Genomic DNA, 22,439 nt, shown 5'->3' with positions numbered 1-22,439 from the left:
TCTCTTTCAGAAAGCAGCAGCACAGGGAATTCAATCTGGAACTAGGCTTGATCATGCCACTTTCACTACAGTGTTAGCAGCTTGTGCCCATCCCTGGATGGTCAATAGAGCTTGGAAGGTATTTAATGAGATATTTCTAAAATATGGCATTGAGCTCTCTGTTGAATATTATGTTTGCATGGTAGGAGTTGTAAGCTGAGTTGGAATGCTCTCAGAAGCAACATAATTCATTTCTAATATGTCAGTTGAACCAAATGCCAAAATCTAGGGTGCACTGCTCAATGGGGTTTCAGTTTCTGGTGATGTCGAACTTGGGAAGTTTGTTTGTGATCATTTGTTCGAGATGGAGCCTGAAAACACAGGTAATAGTGTCATTATGGCAAATTTATACTCACGACCTGATTATGGAAGAATTGTGGAGATTTTGCACAGCAGATTGTTGAGATTTGATAAGAAGAATTGGAGGGCCTCTTACAATTCCCTGAACCTGCTTAGGGCACCTGCTGACTCATGGACCAGAGAGTGTTGCAAACGAGTTTCAGAGCGAGAAAGATGTAAAGGAGAAAATGTGGAAGACAATCATGTGATCATTAATTGCGTCCAAGTTACTGATGAATCAGTTGAGTACCTTAAAAGTGGTTCTGCAGTTTTCAGTGTTTTAAGGAACCTTGGTAAGTCAGAGGAAAGAGAAGCTGTTAAGGGTATTTGTGAAACCAACAATCAGATTCAAATTCAAGGTGCTGATGGATCGGAAGAATATTTTCAAAGTTCCTCTGTTAGCAATATTTTTGGAACAAAGCATGACCCACTATCAGAAAAGCCACTTTGAAGATAGGATTGAACATTAGTGATGGTGTCATGCAAAGAGAGTGGCAACAGGGAAATACCTCATAAGTTCTTGGCCTTGGTGACAAAGTGTCTGATTCACAAATAGAACACACTCTTGTCCCATTGAAATCGGCCTACATGGATCAGGAATCAGTACGGAGCTTCTTGGAGCAGTTTCAAAGGCCAAATATGAAAGCTTTCATAACTGGTGGTGGTTTGATCCTTCCTCAGCAGATAACTAGGCAACACAAGGGCAGCAGTCACAACTGCCATCGCAGCAGTAATTGATGAAACTTTAGCCCAAATGCAGAACTCATTGCTGATGTTGTTCAGAAAGAGAGGCCGAAATGGATATTCCTAACTTCTAACAATCTACATGGATCTCCACTCTATTGGTTCTGATGCTCTTGATGACACACTCCAGTATGTTTTGGCAGAGGAAGAAAAGATTAAGAACATGGCTAGCTGGGAGATGGTGTTCTAGTGGATTGTTTTCATGCAAAATCTGGTGCAAACTGTTAGAAAGAGCTGGTGACTGTAGTTCGTGCGTAGCTTCTATGTTGGAACTTGCTCGGGAGATTTCTTAAGGGGCTCATGGATTCAAGAATGCTGTTATATTTTTATTTAGTACTGGTGAAGAGGTTCCCTAAAAGGTTTCAAGCTGCTTTCAAAACTTGAAATGCTTGACTTGCATGGGAGTATGCTCAATGTTCATGTGGATGAAGAATTCTTGCAATTTTCAAGTGCCATTCATGTTAACTTTAGTGGGAATATGCTAGTGAATTCTGGTTGGTAGAAACAAATTATTTTTTTTTTTTATCCAGTATTTCTCCAACTATTACGCATATAAATCTCTGTCATAACTAATTTATGGGATCACTTGTACTTGCTCATCCAGTTGCCAGCGCAAGTACCTCTTCGACCAGGGGAGTTTTCCGAAGCTTCACCTACTGTAGGTGATTTTAGTGATCAATCATTGTTAGAATCCAGTAGTTCTATTGTTGTTCATGGAGTAGATTCTTTGGGAGGACTTTCAAGCTAGCAAATCTGGGCATCTAGATGGCGTGGTGCTACGATGAAAACATTGAGTTCATTAATCGGGTTCCTTGTTTCTCTGCATATGGTTGGCCAGGAAGATGTCCCTGGGATTGTTGCTTCATCTCTGGAGAGCAGTTTAGACTCACCTAATCTCCATCACATCATCAAAAAACTAAAAAGGCCTCACAGACACATACAGATGGTGCAATTTCATTAGTAAGCCCAGGTGATAACACTTGGCATGCTGACTTGATGCCAAGTGTTATGTATTTTTAGTCGGGTCAGATATGTACTTTTGGACAGCAATAATTGATGGGTATATGAGACATGGAGAGATGAATCGAGCTTTGGAGGAGTTTAGGGGAATGCAGGGGCGAATGGGAGGCATAATGAGGTCACCATTGTTTGTGTTATCAATCAATTTGATAAGAATCTATACTCCAGGAGGAAGATTACAGTCATATATATATATATATATATATATATATATATTTGAAAGACACAAAACAACTGAAAAATTACATCATCATCAGATCTGGCCATCATCACCATGGCATAAGGTCCTCCTTGAGCCCAGACCAAAGCAATCTACAGATACTCCTTGTATATACGCTCAGGCACCTTACGAAATGTAGCCTTCAGAAGATCAATAAATAATGGAAAGTGCTTCAGAACAAAGTACGCCATTAGCAGGCCGGTGAGTGCATATACCAGAATTGCAGCATATTTTAGTTGACCCTTAAGCATCAAGAAGTTTCCCGAGCAGAAACAGGTCAACATGGCTGTCATGGATATAAAGAGAGATGTTAACCCAAATAAAAAATTCCTTGGCAAGTTCGTAGTAAAATCTTTGTCTTGGTCCTTGGAGATGAAAATGGCGAGGAATATTAGCAAGGAGATCACTGAACAGCAAAGAGCAACTAGCGATGCCATTGCAAAAATACTGAAAGCCAGATGGTTTTCAAAAACTGGTTCCCCAGTGTCTTGCTTTACCCCTCCAGGTACAGAGGCTGATGAGGCAAAGGCAACAGTTGCTATAAGTGCTGCAATGAAAGAGCAGGAATTGGATGTGCTATTTAGCCATTGTTTGCTTGCGTCTTCAAGTCTTTGATGTTCCATTTGGAAGATCTCATCTGGGGTATCTCCTCTGTCATTTTTTTGAACAACAAAATATGGTGGCAAGGAATTCTGCACATACTGCATTGAACCAAGTGCATACTTTTTAAGTTATTATTCATCGGTTTGAGTCATTTCTCATAAGCTAATTTAAATCTTAGCTTGAGTTTTGCATACCTGGTACCACTTGACTTCCCACTGCATTTGCAACATGCTGGTGGGGATACGCTGGAGGTAGCGGTAATTTGCAAGCTTTCCAGCTAGATGCAATGCATTGTTCCTGTGATAATCAACAGCGTGAAATGCACCTTCTTTATCAATAAGATGACTACTGTTGAGTAAGAATTCATATATATGTGATTGCCTATTCTCTACTGCCTCCAGCACTATGTTCCAATTACAGCCGTTGGTGTCATGAATGGCCATAGGAAACAGTTGCAGGATTTTCTCTACCATTTCCACGATACCATTCCTTGATGCAAGTAGTATTGGTGTCATCCCCCGATCTACAAAGATAAGAAAACTCATTCTTCAACTACAAGAGAAAGCCCAATGGACCAATCATCTAATAACAGTGGTTAAATTTCAAGAATTTGAGTTGTGATTGCTCTGCACCAGATCTGCCTCTCCTTAATATCAGTTAAAGATATTGGAGAAAGTGGTTGGTTACCTTGTCTCCACATCTTTCTATATATATATATATATATATATATATATATATATATATATATATATATATATATATATACACCAAGAAGTTTATTTGTAATGAAAACAGGGTTGACATAGAGGTTACCTCTTTCCCTTATGAGGTATTCATACTCTGAACCTGCCTCATGATTTTTGGGATTCATTTCATATGTACACCTTGCAGCACGTTCATGTAGTTTGTTCAGGATCTGAAGAGACCACATGTGCATCTCTTTTTTCTCTTTTAGCTTCCTTACCTGGCTTGAACCTAAACATGTATCCACAAAGAAACAAGAACGTACATTGAACCTCTATTGTTTTGGAAATTAATACTAGAGAAACTTGGGATGGTGATTAATATGGTGTTATACCTGGCATCACTGAGATGATAACCAGCAGTACTTGGGATACAAAAAGCTTGATGAACCTCAGGCATCTGCCATATTTGGAGTGGAATGGTTTGTGTCCTTGAGCTCCAATATTCGTTGAATTATGACCTATACAAAGGTAAAGAAATCAGTACTGTTTACTTGAAGTTGCTTTTAAGAGTGCTTTAGCTTAAATCAAGTAGATCCCACACTCACCATGATGTTCAATTCCTTGCCCTTCTTCAGGATTCTCTAGATCCAAGTGCTTTTTAGATTTTCCTGCATTTTTTTTCCACTAGTTACTTGAGGTATAAGCTTGGTCACAGCACACATGAGCAAGAATATACTAAAAGAGGGATTGAGATCTCCTATGCTGAAATGCTTCTATTCCTTTTGCAAGTGAACCATATTAATTTGTTACTGTCTCATACTGATTAACTACCACGACAACAAATTATGGTTGCAACATCAAGAAAGCGGTCAGTGGTTACAATAATGTTTTCTACCAAATGATTAAGCTACCGATCCCTGCTCCCACCTGGTAATTTAATCAGCTTCCGTAGCTCTTGAAAGAAGTTCTTCTTTGCTTTGGAAGTCCCTGCAGGGATGAGCTCTTCAACAGAAATACCTTCCAATTTGATTAACAAGGGGAACTGTCAGAAATTTATGGCCTTGATGGAGATATAAGATACAAGATAACAAATGATGCATGCACTAGATTCAATTCAGCCCCATGCATCAATCTCTGTTTGATACTTGCAAACATTTCGGTTTGGTTTGGAGAATCTTACAGTGATAAATGATTTTGTTGAACCAGCCGAGATGAATTCCACTTCTGAATGCAGTAGGCTTCTCAGCTAGGACATGCAGAGGGGAGATTCCATCACGGTCAACAGAATCCATGAGATCTTCCTGCTTACAAATAATTTGAAACGCCAAATCTGTCCACCACAACCATGAATCAACCAAATTTATTGTCTTCTTTGGAGGCACCCAAAACCAAAGAGGCGTACGCACCTAATAGAGGTTCATTACAACTGACTACTTTCATGCCTATGATTTATATTACAATTAAGAAATAGAACATGTAAACTGAAGAACAGCACTCTAATATTGCTTACCCATGCATCCTCCGTCAATGGCAAGATGGAGAATGGTTTCACCATATTTGTTCTGGAAGTAGTCATGGGCTGCGTTGCCTTCACACATATCATACAACCAGAGGAAAACATCTTTTTTGCCATAGCGAGCTGCCCTTAAAAGGGGCGTATCATCCATGTTGTTGCGGGTACCAAACATTTGTCTATACTCACCAGTGATGCATCTGCAGATGGAAATGCTTCCCAGTGAGGCCCCCAAATGAAGAGGATTGTTCCCATCTCTATTCCCTATAGATAGAACATCCACGGGGTTACCATTCTTGGCAATCGACTTCACTAGTCGTTCTACTATGCCTTCTCGCCCACTTGAAACTGCTATATGCAATGCTGTGTTCCTTGATGGGCCGATCTCGATCTTGTGAGCTCTTGGATCTTGCTCGTATATCTGTACAACTTCTTCCCAACTGCTGGCCAGGCTCTTGATCAACTTTCTCTTAATGCTCTCCAGATCAGATGCATCCGCATCACTTGTAGAAGCCATTGTCCCCTCCATTAGAAGTATAGGATGCAACGCTCTATATTTGATCAGAAACTAGCTCCAATATATTCCAACTCACGACAAATTGAAGTCACAATCAAGTGAATCAACAGAAAGACATAATTGAATAACAACACTCACCTACAACGCCAAAGCAGCCCCCGTCGTTTATCTGCACTTGCGCTCAGTACCCCCACCACCGGTGGCCGGAAACTCCAAATCCTCAAGAGTCAATCCCTTCCTCTTCATTCGCTTCCACCATTTCCTATATTTAAGGTAGTATTTGTGACACCCCGAACCCGAAGGCCAATGACATCTCAATCATTTCACATGTTAAATCCCATAGTCCAACACATAAGTGACTAATTAATCCAAAATTTAATAAATAAATGGTACACCAAAGGCCATGTTCCTCTTATTAGTTAATGAAACAGTTTCCAATCAATGGTATACCAAAGGCCAATAATACCCTTGTCGATTAGGGCTACATTACATCACTACTCCACCAAGGATAATAAAGGTCAACAATTTATCCCATCAAAGATAATAAAGGTTAACCATTTATCCTTATTGACTAGGGCTATTGATAACCCGTATTTCCAAAATCACTCTAATTAATTGAAAAGATAAACTTCACTTGCATAATAATTAAACAAATCATATAATATTTACAATTTATTTTATAAACAAAGGAACAAATTAAAGTATATTTCAAAAAAATATTACTTGATCCACTTTATGGATTTAATTATTTTGATATTTTAATAAATAGATGAAAACAAATAAAGAGACATAAACTAACTCACTACATTATTAACCTTTACCTCGAAGAAGTTAAAATCATTTGCATAATAATCAAACAAATCATATGATATTCTCAATTTATTTTATAAACAAAATCACAAATCATAGTATATTTAGAAAAATATTACTTGATCCACTCTATGGAATTTAAATACTTTGATATTTTAATAAATAGATGAAAACAAATAAAGAAGTATAAACACTAACTCACTATATAATTAACAATTCAAATTCTTGAAAAAATTAATTCACATCTTTAAATTGTAGAACCAAACAAATACTAAAAGTCTCTCCTCTCTTACCCTTCCAATCAAAGTTCTATAAAGACCCTTTTTTTCTCTCTATTTTGTCTTTTCAATTTTGGATAATATGGTGGGGACCAAAAATATCTTACTTTTTTTTTTCTTTTTTTTTTAATTTCTAAAATACATAAATATCTGTAAATTCAATGTATGTAATTTAAAATTTTCAAAATACACTAATTTCCCTATTACAGATAGTATTATTACTTATGATCATAACTAGTAACAACTAACAATAGGGTTAGGAGGAAAAGAGAGGAACAAAGGTTTTGTATTTGAGGCCGCAGGTTGTGTGATTAATCAAGTGATGAGCCCTTTTATTCATTTTTTTTAAAAAAGTACTCTTTTAGGTATTATTTGCATGTCTAAAGTTTGTTAGAAAGAAAATAAAGAAGGGAAAGTAGGATGAAAGCATAACCTAGAAATTTGCTTTATTATTAGATTATTGATAGAAAAGTTGAGTAAAAAATTAAATTATAAACAGTCTTATTGGACATCATTCTTATTTTTTGTTTTTAAAATAAAAAAATAGTAATAACTTTTATATAAAATACATAAACTTTTAGAGGTTAACTTAAAAAAAAAACACATAATAATTTTTATAAAATGTTTAAAAAAACTTGAGGTATTATTCTTATTATCTCAAATTTTAAAATGATTCTTGAAAACATAAAGTAAATTATATTTTTTGTACAAAATATTTTATTTTAAAATATAAATATTTTATTTTAAAATAAAAAGTAGTAAGCATATCCAAACTTGACACTAAATATTTTTACTTTTGTTCTATATTTTAAGTAAAAAAAAGGAAAGAAAAATTATTGAACAAACACTAATTATGGGAAAATGAAAATTTTCCCAACTCAAAGTCAAAAGGGCAAATAAAAAAAAGGCATGTCTCCACCACTCTTATAAACAAATCCATATTATTATTATTATTATTATTATTATTATTAAAATAATGACATGGATTTGTTTACTTAGGGTTCTTAGTTGTGGGATTCCAACCATATATGACAATGATATGTAAAAAGTTTCAAAGGAATATCAAAGTGAAATGAGAAGTACAACGAGAATTGAAGGAAGTGGACAAAACTTTTGACACCTCAAACTCAAGGAAAGCTTGGAGAACTAGGAAGAAGAATTAGGATAATTCAAATGTTCTGATTTAGCATTTTTCTAGTACTTCTTGAATTAACTATTGGAGCATGAAAAGGAAGGGTTTGGTGAGCACATGGGTGGTCCCCATTTTTCATCCTAATTAAAATGAGCTTAATGTATGCTATTCTCATGTTAACAAGCATCTACATCTAACATCAAAATTAAGTATAAAATTAACACCCGGATATGATTCCTTTCCAAGGGATTTACTGTAAGTCAAGTCATAATTTCCGCTAAGTCAACGATTATTTTGTTTTGGTTTTTTTTTTTTTTATTTCTTTTTGTCTCCTGATCCCTTCAAATAAATATTCATATCCTGCCCTTTGTCTACTTATTTCCTAACCATCAATTCTCAATACCTAACTTTATAATATAAGGAACATGCATATGGATGACAATAGGTTGGGTTCGGGATGGGTCGTCCCTCCATTTAGTAAAAATAATTCTCATTTTTATCTCATTTAAAAAATTAAACTTGTCCTATCCCACCCCATTTAACTTTTTTTGAATTTTTTTATAAAAAATTACTTTTAAACTTTTTAATTATATTAAAATATATATTCTTTATAAATAATTAAATTATTATATTTTTTATAACTTATTTTATTAAAAATATTTTATTATTATCTATATATTAAAAATAGTAAAATTTAATTTAATTTATTTTTAAAATTTAATTTTATATATAATCAAGGCGGGGCAAGATGGGCCAGGACAAAGCAATACCCAAACTCGTCCTGAATCCGCTCCCGGGTTTTAAAAAAAAAAAATTTTAACCAATTTAGTTAAAATTAAAACTTGTCCCATAAGGAGCAGGATGGGACGGATACCAAAAAAATACGCTCCATTGTCATTCCTAAACATTGAAGATCTCATTCCCACCTTTGAGAATTATTTTTTCCTAGTCAACTTCATTAACTTATTTCCTAACCATCCGTCGCCAATACCCAACTTTGTAACATAAGGAACATGCATGGGAGATCCCATTCCCACCTTTGGGAATTATTTTTCTTTTTCCGTATTTAATTCTAGCCGACATCTTCTGGATCATCAAAGTAAATAAAATAAATAAATAAATAACAAAAATAAAAAATAAAAATAAAAAACTCTATAAGTCTCAAATCCCAACCACCCTAATAAATAAATCCACCGTATTTTCTTTAACAAGACAACTTTGAATTCAAACCACACCGTTCACACCTCAAGGAACCATGAGCCAAAGACCCTATTTTGGGGTCAAGCAGCCTCTATCATTGCAATTGAACGAAATTTTTAGATGTTTCATAGTTTTTGTGTAGAGAGTAGTTTTAATGGAAGTTTTTTTTCTAAAAATGTTTTTGAAATAATCATGTGTTATAATGTATTTAATAGTGATTTTACTTGAAGTGTTTTTAATAAAAATATTATCTTTATAAATGTTTTTGAGAATATCACTTATGATGTATTTTTTTAGGAATTATTATAAGTGATTTTTTAATCTTTTAAAAGTATTTTTTAAATTTTGTTAAATGCTTGTTTTTTTTTAAATATTTTTTATATTAGAAATTCATTTTAAAATCATTGTTAAACAAATTCTAAATACATCTTTAAAAAGCACTAAGTAATTTTTTAATTTTTAAAAATATTTTTAAAATTTTGATCAGCACTTGATTTTTATTTTTAAAAAACGTTTTTTATGCTAAAAGTGGCCTGTAGGAGCACTCCAAATGTACTCTAAGTCTTTTAAATATAATAAATATGCACTTAATTCACCTTCATAGGCATGTGCACATCTCATACTCTAATCTTTAAGCTTTTAGACAGGTTGAGAGTTGAAGAGGGATACACAAATCTCACCCAAATCAACTCCACATGCATAATTTTTTTTTTTTTCCTTCCCAGTCACGGTAAATGAATAGTTATGGTTTTTTTTTTTTTTAATCTTTTTATTTTTAATTTGAAAATAATTTTAAAAATTATACTAGATAAGTTGGTTTTATTATTATTTTTTTTAAAAAAATTATAGAAAAAAATAAAAATAAAAATAAAAATACAATTTTTATTTGTCAAATTTTTTAAAGAAGTTTTAAAATGGGAAATTAACGGTTACTCACCCATAACTTTTGTTTCTTTGTGAAATTGTCTCACTTATTAGAAACTCATAACAAAGTCCAAATTTCTTTTTGTTATATAATTTCTAAACGTATTTTATTTTTAAAATAAATAAATTAAAATTAGAATTATCAAATATATTTAATATTAAAAAATATAATTTAAAATATAATGGAGAATTATTTTTATATTTAAAATATTATAGAAGTACAAATATATTTAAATAAAATTCAAATAAATAATTTTATGCATATTAGTGTATAATTTTATGCATCCTTTTGTATCCATGTAATCTATTAGAGCAACGAGGGTAACAATTTTAGAAAACCGTTTGTACACTTATTTGTAGCATTTTTTGAACTAAAATAGCTGAACTGTGTTATTTATGTTCATTCTAAAATTTAACTGTTTTGCAGACATGAAAACTTTCAGCCATTTGGGGATGATAGATATGAGCAAGAATGATTTCACTAGAAGTATTCCTCCATCTATTGGAATCTTGGCTTCACTCAAGTCTTTATCTTTGTCAACCAATCACCTCAATAGCTCTTTACCCATTCAAGGTATGTACCTAGCTAAAACAAACATCTAGCATTGGATTCCTCATTTTTCTTTTTTGGCTCTCACAATTCCGTTTAGAGGGACTAGCTAGCTAGTTTAGGTGTATGAATTTACTTCATCTTTTGTCTTAATATAAAATAAAATAATTCTTGAAGACTTATCTTGAAAGGATAATTGTTTTTAAAAACTAAATAAATTAAAGTGTTAGAAATTAAGGTGAGTTCATACAACACACAAGAGAAGAAGATTGTTCTCTTGAAAAACACCCATCTATTCTCTATCATTTCAATCTTAAAAATGATATAAATCTCTGAGATTCTTGGATCTTTCTAGGAACCTGTTTACTGCGAATCTTTCTTCTTCCTTGATAGCTAGCTTCACAAGCCTTCAGTTTATGGATCAAAGTAATAATCGTTTCACGGTTCATTTTTGTTCAGCTCGTTAGCCAATCTCTCCAAGCTAGAGGTAGTTTCAATGGCCAACAATAACGACAATTTAGAGGTGGAAACTGAATTTCCCGGTTGGGTTCCCTCGTTTCAGTTGAAGGTCCTTGTTTTATCAGGGTGTAATCTTAATAAGCTAAGTGGCCATATCCCTGGGTTTCTTTGGCACCAATCCAAATTAAGAATAGTTGATCTATCTCATAACAAATCAGCAAGGAGATTTCCCCATTGGCTGCTTGTGAACAATAACCAGTTCATTGGCAGTCTGTCAAATGTAATCTCCAGAATGTCTTGGCTAGAGCTGTTGGATGTCAGCAATAATCACATGTCTGGTGAGATCCCTCGCTGGATAGGTACCCTGAAGACTTTGAGAACACTGGCTTTGAGAACGCTGTATATATCCCTCGCTGGATATATACATGCTGCCATTTTGCTAATGATACCGTCCACAAGTTATCTGCTTGTTTGTGTAAGTAGCCAATGTGTTGCTTTGGCCAATAAGTTCTATCTTTATGACCTCTAGATAATGACTTGAAATTTGAATAATGGTGTTTCCTTCTCACCTATTTTATTAATTAATGTTATTATTAGTTCTTTTATGTTTCATGGCATTCTAACTACTAAGAAATAAAGGTTACTATGTATTATGACATTCAAAATTAGATATATAAAAAAATTAGTGATTATTATTAATTTAGAAGTAATTTTGTCCCGAAACTTTGATGACCTTTGTTCTTGTTTGACGCTTAAAAAAAAAGTGTCATAACTGTCTCTAATCTTCATTCTAGTTTGATCGTTAGGGCATGTTTACTAGCTTTATGGAATCGAAATCATAGGAAAGAGAATCAGAGAAGGGGTGGAAAGAGAAGCTAATCAAAATCATGAATCCTATTGATTAGCTTGGAAGCAAAATCAAAATGAAATTGGTTACCTTTGATTCCTAATCACGGAGGAAATGAAATGAAAAATGCACTTTTACCATTTTGCTCTCTCTATTTACTTAAATGATATCCTATAAATGGAGCAAGAAAACCCCCACTATTTGTATAGTTTACATTTACAAGGTAGTAAGAGCCTAACAAAGAAATTTTCATAATACAATATATGGGTTTATCGGTATCTAGTACATTCATCCTAATATATACCTCATCTAACACTCCCAAACAATGTTACAAAAAAAAAAAAAAAAAGTGAATAATTGTTTTTTCATACAAATTAAAACCTAAATAAAAAATAAATAAATAAATAACAAAACAAAACAAAAGCATACCTTGAGCCACTTCCGATTTTCATCAAAGCAATATTTTAGCATTAACTTGGGTTTCCATTTATTTAAGTGATATCCTATAAATAGAGCAAGGAACCACTCTCTATTTGTGTAGTCTGCATCTATAAGATAGTAATAACCTAGCGAAGAAATTTAAATAAATTGTTTTATAATATAAATAAATACTTGATAGTATGACATATGAGCTTATTGGTATTTGGTACATTCATCCTAATGTATCCAAAACAAATAATCTCTCTCTATTGCATAGTTCCAAACACATTAACCGAGTCCTCGCAATTCATGCTCAACTCATCCGAAACGGTCATTCTCATGACCCCTTCATAGTCTTTAAGCTGCTTCACTCTTATTACTATTATATTTAAATTAAAATTTATAATTTTCATATTTATATTATTTTAATTATATATCATCCTATCTTAATTTCTATTATTATTTAATTTTTCAGGTATAACAAACCACGTTCTCAACTGTTTTTCTATTATTCTTTATTAAACAAAATTGAGTAGTTTTACATATAATAAAAAAAATTAAAACAAATAAAAAAATAAAAAGAAAAGAAAACAAGAACTCTTGAGTTAAACGAGAAAAATTTTATTATAATAATACATCTTCATTTTTTATTTTAAAGAATAATGAGTGATACTTAGGTTGTGGAATTAAATAATTTTTAACAATTTGACTATAGAAGAGAAGAACGCTAATTGGACTATAGAAGAGAAGAACCCTAATCAATTTTCTAGAGAGAAGGCGTATTTTCTTTTACGAGAGTGTATCCTTGTGACTCGAAGCTTTTTCTCATCCTTATCTTTTTCTCGTTAATATAACCTTTGATTTATTATTAATCTCTCATATTTTCCTTAAAATATAAATATGGGTATATGTTAATAACTTTTTCTTTACAAATCCTAATTTGACATTGTCTCTACCACCTCAACTACCACGCCATTGACTAGGCCTATAGGATTTTTCAATATAGTCACAACACAAATCTCTATCTCTACACTACTCTAATTGATGGCTTTGCTTCATCAAGAAGCCATCTTTGTGGCATTCGACTCTATTCCAGAATGCTCCATGAGTCAATTTTGCCTGATTATTACTTAATGGCCTCCATTTTGAAAGCATGTGGTGTCATGCCCCAAAACCCACTCTAAGGGCATGACGGTCATTTCACACCTCAGCCCAAAGGCTCAAAGTGGAAACGATACAAACATTCATATTGTAATTAGAAATTTACCAATCGTCGCCTTCCCGTTGTTCTACCATTCATTTTCTCTTACGGTTCTTGCATTCTATGTCACTACGACTTTGGTTTGCCGTTCATTTTCCCAGTAGTTCTACCGTCTTTCCTTGTTTCAATTTGGGTGAGCTTGGTTTCTACTAGTGGCACTTTTCTTGCATTTTGGTAAGTCGTTATGCCCTCGCATTGCCCTCTTTACTTTCTATGCTTGTTTAGTTTCTATTGGGATCGTTTTTGAGTTTATGGCTTTCCTGGGTACAATATGTGTACTACGACGTGTAAAATGTAGGGTTTTTTGGTACATGTTTGGGAAGGGGAACAGCCACCGGTGGTAGGTCTAGTAGAGTTTGTTAAAACTAGGGTTTTTTTTTTTTTTTTTTTTTTATTTAGCTTTTGTTAGGTTTAATACCTCTGTGAGGTATGGTTAAGGGGAGCCTTGGCTAGGGCTTGCCCTGTAGGCTGTGCCAAGCATTCCCCCTAAATGTGGGCCTTAGGCCTGTGTTGGCTAACCGTTGCACATATGAGGTAATGCCTACTAGTAGAAGGGTCGGGTGACTACTTTCTAATAACCGGTCATTGTGTCGTGAAGGTCTTACTCGACCCACTACTTCAGAATGTTAACGCGAGGGGTGTTGCTTCAACTAGCGCAGCTGGTAAGGGCAAGAAAGGTGGCCGACCAAGAGAAGGTATCAGTCGCACCAATTCAAAGAAGCCTACTGAACTCCTTACTGAATGGGAATTTAGTGAGTGCTTCCGCATTCTGAATGGCCTTGCTATTCGCTTGATGGATGGTGGCCCGATGCCTACCGAAAAGGAGCTCTTCAATGTTATCATCTTCAGCAAGGAGCATTTTAATGTTAGGCTCCACAAACCTCTTCCTTCACTCATTAGGCAGTTTCTTCATTTCACGAAGATTCCTCCGTTCTTTCTTCATCCGAACGCAGTCAAAGTACTGATGGGGTGTAGCATTTTGGATATACTATTCCGCTTAGACCTTTCCCTGTTAAAGGTCCTTTTTATTTATACTGTTAATGATTACTACTTAAAAAGAACATATTTTATATAATAATTCTCATGAGTTTCATATCTTTTGAGTAGTAATTATGCCTAAAACACTCAATTAACATGTTGTTGCCCTTGCAAGAGTTACTAACAAGTTTTATGAAGTTTTAGAATCATTTCAAGGTATGATTTTGATAAATTAGTGACAAAAGAGATGAATCAAATTGAAGAGAACAAATAAAGTTGATGATGATCCAAATGCATAATGAAAGAAGCAATGTAATCGGTTTGGACTAGGATTTGGAGTTGATTTGGAGGTAGTTGAAGTGGAATCAAGAGAAAGAAATGGGAGAAATGACAAAAAGAAGTTGAAATACAATGATGATGATCCAAATTCATGATGAAAGAAGCAATGCAATTGGTTTGGACTGGGATATAGAGTTGATTTGGAGGTAGTTGAAGTGGAATCAAGAGAAAGAAATGGGAGAAATGACAAAAAAAAAAAAAAAGTTGAAAAACCATGTTTTTCAATTTCGCATGAACATGCAAAAAATTCGCACAGACGTGTAAAATGGACCAGGGGGGGATTTTGGCTACAACTAAATAGGAGAAGTGAAAACTGATTTCACATGACCATGTAAAATTTTCGCACAGTCATGCAAAACTGTATTTTTTTTCTAGATTCTTTGGTGAAGAAGCCTCCAAAAGACCTCTTAGATGATGTCAAGTGTCAACTTGACCTTGGCCTATAAATAGAAACTTGATTGACTCATTTAAAAACTTTTTTACATTTTGTTAATTGTAAAACTTTCCAGATTTCTTCTCTCTATATAATTCTCTATTTTCCTTCATTTTCTCTCATTTTCTTGGTAGCCAAACATGTCTTATGAGATCAAATCTCCAAGCATGAGTGGCTAAATCTTGTTTTTCTCGGAAGAGGGAGGGTCTAGAGGCAAGATCTATGGTGAATTAGAGAATTGAGCTTGAATTGCAAATATAATTTGATCTAATTGATTGATTAATTGAAATTTGGGGATTTTTCTCTTCAAATTGTCTTGGATGATTACTACAATGCAAGCTAGGTAGATTCATCAAATTCTTAATGCTAGATTTGATGAGATTGAATAGTTACATTGTGTGAATCATTGGAAGATAATTTAAGATGAATTGAATGTATGATTTAAATTCATCTCTTGGATTAAATGACCTAATTTGAAGAGAAATTAGATATAGACCTAAAGCTAAATCAAAAATCGGTTTAGATGAAAATATAGGTTTTCAATCTAACTTGATGAAAATTAGATCTCAACATCCATTCACCATGGAAATTTCCTTCTAGAAAATCCAAACTCCGAGAATTTTACCTCCTATTAATTTTCTTCTATTTACAGTTCATTTTCCTCTCAATTTGAAATCATTGTTATTTTAAAATTTTATCATCCATTTTCAAATCAATTTCACTTGATCACAATCATTTTTTATCATCTCATTCAAGCCTTAATTATCGAGAATAATCCATCCTTGTGGACGATACCTAAAAACTACTATACTACAATAGTTTGTACTAAAACCACTTTTTGATCGGGTACAAACTGCTATAGAATAGTGAATTAGGTTATAAATTTTGTTTTGATCCAATAAACGACAAAATCATGAGCGATCAAAAATGGCATCGTTGCCGGGGATGGTGCCTAGGTGATTGAGGCATTTTTTTGGTGAGGATTAGCCCTTGTGATCCACATCACAAGATTGGTGAAGTTCTTTTTACTGATTCTCCATTTTTTATTATTTTTTATGCCATTTTTATCTTTTATTTTTCTCTTTTGTTCTTTTTGTTTTGATTTGGTTTTTCTTCGCTTGTTTTGTAGGCTTTCCATTACATGCTACATTGAGAATAAAACTCAAGGGAGAGATTGAAAAGGACTTATATTGCTAATCATTTTTGGTTTGTGATCCAATTGTTGAGGAAATGGAAAATCAATGGAAAAATCAACAAACTCAACAAGGACCAAACAATGGCAATTCTCACATATCTAGATCAATGAGATAATATATGCATCCTCAAAGGATAGGCATGGGATCATGTATAGTTCTTCCTAATGAGCCTATTGTGATAAAAACTCACTTGGTACCCCTTCTACCTCAATTTCATGGAATGGAGAATGAGAATCCTTATACTCACATCAAGGATTTTGAAGAGGTTTGTCATACATTTCATGAGAGAAACACATCCATTGAGCTTATGAGATTAAAGTTTTTTCCATTCACATTGAAGGATAAGGCTAAGTTGTGGTTCAACTCATTGAGGCCCCAAAGCATAAGGTCATGGTTGGAACTACAAACAACCTTCTTAAAGAAATTTTTTCCCACACATCGCACAAGTGTCTTGAAAAGGCAAATTACCAACTTTGTGGCATTGGACAATGAAAAATTTTATGTTTGTTGGGAAAGATATATGGAAGTAGTCAATGCTTGTCCTCATCATGGTTTTGACACATGGATGTTGGTGAGTTACTTCTATGAGGGCATGTCACCAACTATGAAGCAATTGCTAGAAACCATGTGTGGAGGTGATTTTATGAGCAAAAGTCCCGATGAAGCCTTTGAATTTTTGAATTTTTGAATTTTCGAGTCATGCGTTTGTCCTTGGCTTTGTATTCCCCCTGGATCTGCCCAATGACTAGTTATGAATCACTTCATATCTCCAATTTAGTTTGTGATAGGGTGAAAGCAAGGCCTAACCCGACCAATATTGTCTCATATTCAGCTTCGTTGTTAGAGGTAGGGAACCCAAGTCAAATAGCCTATTCTAACTATTCCCTAATTGGTGATTGTAAGAGGAGGCCTACCCCGGACCCCGAGACCCGGGATGCTTCATCAATGTGAAGAATCCACCATCCCCTTTCTAAGAGATCCTGTAAGCTGAGACGGCTTTTGAGGGATCTTAGATATAAAGTCAGCCATGATCTGCCCCTTCATGGCCAATCTGGGCTGATATTTGATTCTGTACTCACTTAGTTCGATGACCCACTTTAGCATTCTTCGAGACAAGTAAAGTTTATGCAAAATACTTCTGAGCGGTTGGTTTGTGAGCATGATTACCTGATGGGTTTGAAAGTAAAGGCGGAGTTTCTATGCAACACTTTTTAAGGCTAAAGTCGTCTGCTCCATCTTGGAGTATCGGGTTTCCGCATCAACCATGGCTTTACTTACATAGTAAATGGACCTCTGTTCTTTACCTTTCTTATGGCGAAAGAGTACAACAATGACAGCATAATCAGATACTGCTAGATACATGTACAGTTGTTCACCGGGCTGAGGACTGCTCAAGATGGGTGGCTGCGTGAGATAGCGTTTAATCTCTCTAAATGCTTGCGCGCAGTCATTTGTCCATCTGGTCTCACTAGCTCCTTTCAGTGTGAGGAAAAAGGGCCTTAGTTTTTCTGTGAAACGGGCCATGAAACGTCCTAGCGTGGCTAGGCGGTCGGTAAGGCACTACAGTTCTTTCTTAGAACCTAGGGTGGATGTTTCCATGACAACTTTGATTTCGTCCGGACTGACTTCTATTCCCCTTTGTGTAACCATGAATCCCAGGAATTTGCCTACGCTGACTCCAAATATGCATTTGGCTGAGTTGAGCTTCATGTTGTACATTTTCATTAAGTGAAATGTCGCTTCTAAATTCTGGGCATGTTCGCCCTTGGTTTTTCTCTTCAGCACAATGTCATCAATATATACCTCCACCGTGTGGCCAATTAATGGTTTGAAAATCTTTGTCATCAGCCTTTGGTAGTTGACTCCAGCGTTCTTGAGCCCAAACGACATGACTCTCTAGCAATACAATTCGTGTGGTGTTATGAAGGCGGTTTTCTCTTCATCTAGTTGGAACATAGGAATTTGATAATACCCGCAGAATACGTCTAGGAAGGAGAGCATCCCATGCCCAACAGTGGAGTCTACTATCTAATCTATCCGGAGCCAGGGGAAACTATCTTTTGGGCAAACATCATTTAAGTTAGAGTAATCAACACAGACTCACCACTTTCCTCCATTTTTTGGGACTTAGGATTTTTCAGTACAGTCACAACCCAAGTGTCTGTCCATATACTTCTGATTGATGGCTTTGCTTCATCAGGAAGCCATCTTTGTGGCATTCGGCTATATTCCAGAATGCTCCATGAGTCAATTCTGCCTGATAATTACTTAATGGCCTCCATTTTGAAAGCACGTGGATCCCAATCGGCTTTAGGGGAGGGGAAAGAGATCCATAGACGGGCTATGAAGCTGGGCTCCAGCTCAAACGTTTTGTGAAGTTGAGGATGATGGAGTTACACGGAAAATGAGGGGAATCGGGGGATGCACGTCGGATGTTTGATGAAATGCCTGAAGACGTTATCATGTTCACCGTGATGATCTGCTCTTATAGTGATCAGGGACTGGTTGAGGAAGCTGATGCCGTTTATAGTCGGGTCAGATATGGTTTTTTGGACTGCAATAATTGATGGGTATATGAGACATGGAGAGATGAATAGAGCTTTGGAGGAGTTTAGGGGAATGCAGGGGCGAATGGGAGGCATAATGAGGTCACCATTGATTGTGTTATCAATCAATTTGATAAGAATCTATACTCCAGGAGGAAGATTACAGTCATATATATATATATATATATATATATATATATATATATGTTTGAAAGACACAAAACAACTGAAAAATTACATCATCATCAGATCTGGCCATCATCACCATGGCATAAGGTCCTCCTTGAGCCCAGACCAAAGCAATCTACAGATACTCCTTGTATATACGCTCAGGCACCTTACGAAATGTAGCCTTCAGAAGATCAATAAATAATGGAAAGTGCTTCAGAACAAAGTACACCATTAGCAGGCCGGTGAGTGCATATACCAGAACTGCAGCATATTTTAGTTGACCCTTAAGCATCAAGAAGTTTCCCGAGCAGAAACAGGTCAACATGGCTGCCATGGATATAAAGAGAGATGTCAAACCAAATAAAAAATTCCTTGGCAAGTTCATAGTAAAATCTTTGTCTTGGTGCTTGGAGATGAAAATTGAGGAATATTAGCAAGGAGATCACTGAACAGCAAAGAGCAAGTAGCGATGCCATTGCAAAAATACTGAAAGCCGGATGGTTTTCAAAAACTGGTTCCCCAGTGTCTTGCTTTACCCAGGTACAGAGGCTGATGAGGCAAAGGCAACAGTTGCAATTAGTGCTGCAATGAAAGAGCAGGAATTGGAGGTGCTATTTAGCCATTGTTTGCTTTTGTCTTGAAGTTTTTTATGTTGTATTTGGAAGATCTCATCTGGGGTACGTCCTCTCCTATTTTTTTGAACAACAAAATGTGATGGCAAGGAATTCTGCACATTCTGCATTGAACCAAGTGCATACTTTTAAGTTATTATTCATCGGTTTGAGTCATTTCTCATAAGCTAATTTAAATCTTAGCTTGAGTTTTGCATACCTGGTAGCACTTGACTTCCCACTGCATTTGCAACATGCTGGTGGGGATATGCTGGCGGTGGTGGTAACCTGCTAGCTTTCCAGCTAGACGTAATGCAGTATTTCTGCGGTTATCAACAGCACAAAATGCAATTTCTCTATCAAGAAGATGTTTTCTGTTGAGTAAGAAGTCATATATATGTGATTGCCTATTCTCTACTGCCATCAGCACTATGTTCAAATGTTTATAGCTGTCATAAATGGCCACAGGAAACAGTTCCAGGATTTTCTCTACCATTTCCACGATACCATTCCTTGATGCAACTAGTATTGGTGTCATCCCCCAAGCTACAAAGATAAGAAAACTCATTCTTCAACTACAAGAGAAAGCCCAATGGACCAATCATCTAATAACAGTGGTTAAAATTTCAAGAATTTGAGTTGTGATTGCTCTGCACCAGATCCGCCTCTCCTTAATATCAGTTAAAGATATTGGAGAAAGTAGTTGGTTGCCTTGTCTCCACATCTTTCTATATATATATACATACACCAAGAAGTTTATTTGTAATGAACAGGGTTGACATAGAGGTTACCTTCTCCCCTTTCGAAGTATCTATACTCTAAATGAATACCGTCATTACATTGGCCTGCCTCATCATTTTTGGGACACATTTCATATGGACACCTTGCACGTCCAAGTAGTTTGTTCAGGATCTGAAGAGACCATTCGTGCATCTCTTTTTTCTCTTTTAGCTTCCTTATCTGGCTTGAACATAAACATGTATCCACAAAGAAACAAGAACGTACATTGAACCTCTATTGTTTTGGAAATTAATACTAGAGAAACCTGGGATGGTGATTAATATGGTGTTATACCTGGCATTACTGAGATGATAACCAGCATTACTTGGGATACGAGAAGCTTGATGAACCTCAGTCATCTGCCATATTTTGAGGGGAATGGTATGTGTCCTTGAGCTCCAATATTGCTTGAATTATGACCTATACAAAGGTGTAGGAATCAGGGTTTCCTTGAAGTTTCTTTTAAGAGTGCTTTAGTTTAAATCAAGTAGATCCAACACTCACCATGATGTTCAATTCCTTGCCCTTCTTCAGGATTCTCCGGATCCAAGTGCTTTTTAGATTTTCCTGCATTTTTTTCCACTAGTTACTTGAGGTATGAGCTTGGTCACAGCACACATGAGCAAAAATATACTAAAAGAGGGATTGAGATCTCCTATGCTGAAATGCTTCTATTCCTTTTGCAAGTGAACCATATTAATTTGTTACTGTCTCATACTGATTAACTACCACGACAACAAATTATGGTTGCAACATCAAGAAAGCGGTCAGTGGTTACAATAATGTTTTCTTCCAAATGATTAAGCTACCGATCCCTGCTCCCACCTGGTAATTTAATCAGCTTCCGTAGCTCTTGAAAGAAGTTCTTCTTTGCTTTGGAAGTCCCTGCAGGGATGAGCTCTTCAACAGAAATACCTTCCAATTTGCTTAACAAGGGGAACTGTCAGAAATTTATGGCCTTGATGGAGATATCAGATACAAGATAACAAATGATGCATGCCCTAGATTCAATTCAGCCCCATGCATCAATCTCTGTTTGATACTTGCAAATATTTTGGTTTGGTGTGGAGAATCTTACAGTGATAAATGATTTTGTTGAACCAGCTGAGATGAATTCCGCTTCTGAATGCAGTAGGCTTCTCAGCAAGGACATGCAGAGGGGAGAATCCATCACTATCAACAGCATCCATTAGATCTTCCTGCTTACAAATAATTTGAAACGCCAAATCTGTCCACCACAACCATGAATTAACCAAATTTATAGTCTTCTTTGGAGGCATCCAACCAAAGAGGCGTACGCACCTAATAGAGGTTCATTACAACTGACTACTTTCATGCCTATGATTTATATTACAATTAAGAAATAGAACATGTAAACTGAAGAACAGCACTCTAATATTGCTTACCCATGTGTCCTTCACTGGCAAGACGGAGAACGTTTTTACCATCGTCGTTCTTACAGTAGCCAGCGGCTGTGTTGCCTTCGCACATATCATACAACCAGAGGAAAGCCTCTTTCTTGCCATAGCGAACTGCCCTTAAAAGGGGTGTATCACCCTCTAGGTTGCGGCGACCCAACAGTTCTTTACACTCATAAGTGATGCATCTGCACATGGAAATGCTTCCCAGTGAGACCCCCGCATGAAGAGGATTGTTCCCATCTCTATTCCATATAGATAGAACATCCACGGGGTAACCATTCTTCGCAATTGACTTCACTAGTCGTTTTACTATGTCTTTTCGCCCACTTGAAACTGCTATATGCAATGCTGTGTTCTCTGGTGAGCCGATCTTGACCTTGTGAGCTCTTGGATCTTGCTCGT

The 22,439-nt window shown here is 35.5% G+C and overlaps 1 protein-coding gene across 4 annotated transcripts; it reads right to left on the bottom strand.

Moving 5' to 3' along the window:
* Positions 1–2,244: 2,244 nt before the first annotated feature.
* On the bottom strand, positions 2,245–22,027 carry LOC117918441 (ankyrin repeat-containing protein ITN1-like). 4 transcript variants are annotated; one of them, XM_034835108.1, is made up of 9 exons: positions 5,820–5,910; positions 5,162–5,732; positions 4,832–4,981; positions 4,579–4,668; positions 4,257–4,319; positions 4,044–4,169; positions 3,779–3,940; positions 3,160–3,488; positions 2,245–3,063 (listed from the first exon to the last, which is right to left on the bottom strand). In XM_034835108.1, the coding sequence occupies exons 2-9, from the start codon at positions 5,691–5,693 to the stop codon at positions 2,455–2,457; spliced, it is 2,061 nt and encodes a 686-aa protein (XP_034690999.1). In that variant the 5' UTR covers positions 5,694–5,732; positions 5,820–5,910; the 3' UTR covers positions 2,245–2,454. The 4 variants fall into 4 exon arrangements, with proteins under 4 accessions (XP_034690999.1, XP_034691000.1, XP_034691001.1 ...); XM_034835109.1 differs by having other exon boundaries at positions 5,162–5,715; XM_034835110.1 differs by lacking the exons at positions 4,257–4,319; positions 4,579–4,668; positions 4,832–4,981; positions 5,162–5,732; positions 5,820–5,910 and adding exons at positions 21,121–21,183; positions 21,442–21,531; positions 21,695–21,844; positions 22,023–22,027.
* Between the last annotated feature and the right edge of the window lie 412 nt (positions 22,028–22,439).

This window comes from Vitis riparia, chromosome 7 (genome assembly GCF_004353265.1).
Source record: "Vitis riparia cultivar Riparia Gloire de Montpellier isolate 1030 chromosome 7, EGFV_Vit.rip_1.0, whole genome shotgun sequence".
Lineage (NCBI taxonomy): Eukaryota > Viridiplantae > Streptophyta > Magnoliopsida > Vitales > Vitaceae > Vitis > Vitis riparia.
Note: the sequence above shows the minus strand (reverse complement) of the source record. Positions and strands in the feature narration are given on the sequence as shown.

What these genes read in the sequence shown, in the direction of transcription:
- LOC117918441 (XM_034835108.1), bottom strand. Translation starts at nt 5,693, where the DNA reads ATGGAGGGGACAATGGCTTCTACAAGTGATGCGGATGCATCTGATCTG. An exon ending in CAACAAAATCATTTATCACT is followed by an intron (nt 4,669 to 4,831) that starts GTAAGATTCTCC and finishes TCAAATTGGAAG; the next exon opens with GTATTTCTGTTGAAGAGCTC. An exon ending in GCAAGGAATTGAACATCATG is followed by an intron (nt 4,170 to 4,256) that starts GTGAGTGTGGGA and finishes ACCTTTGTATAG; the next exon opens with GTCATAATTCAACGAATATT.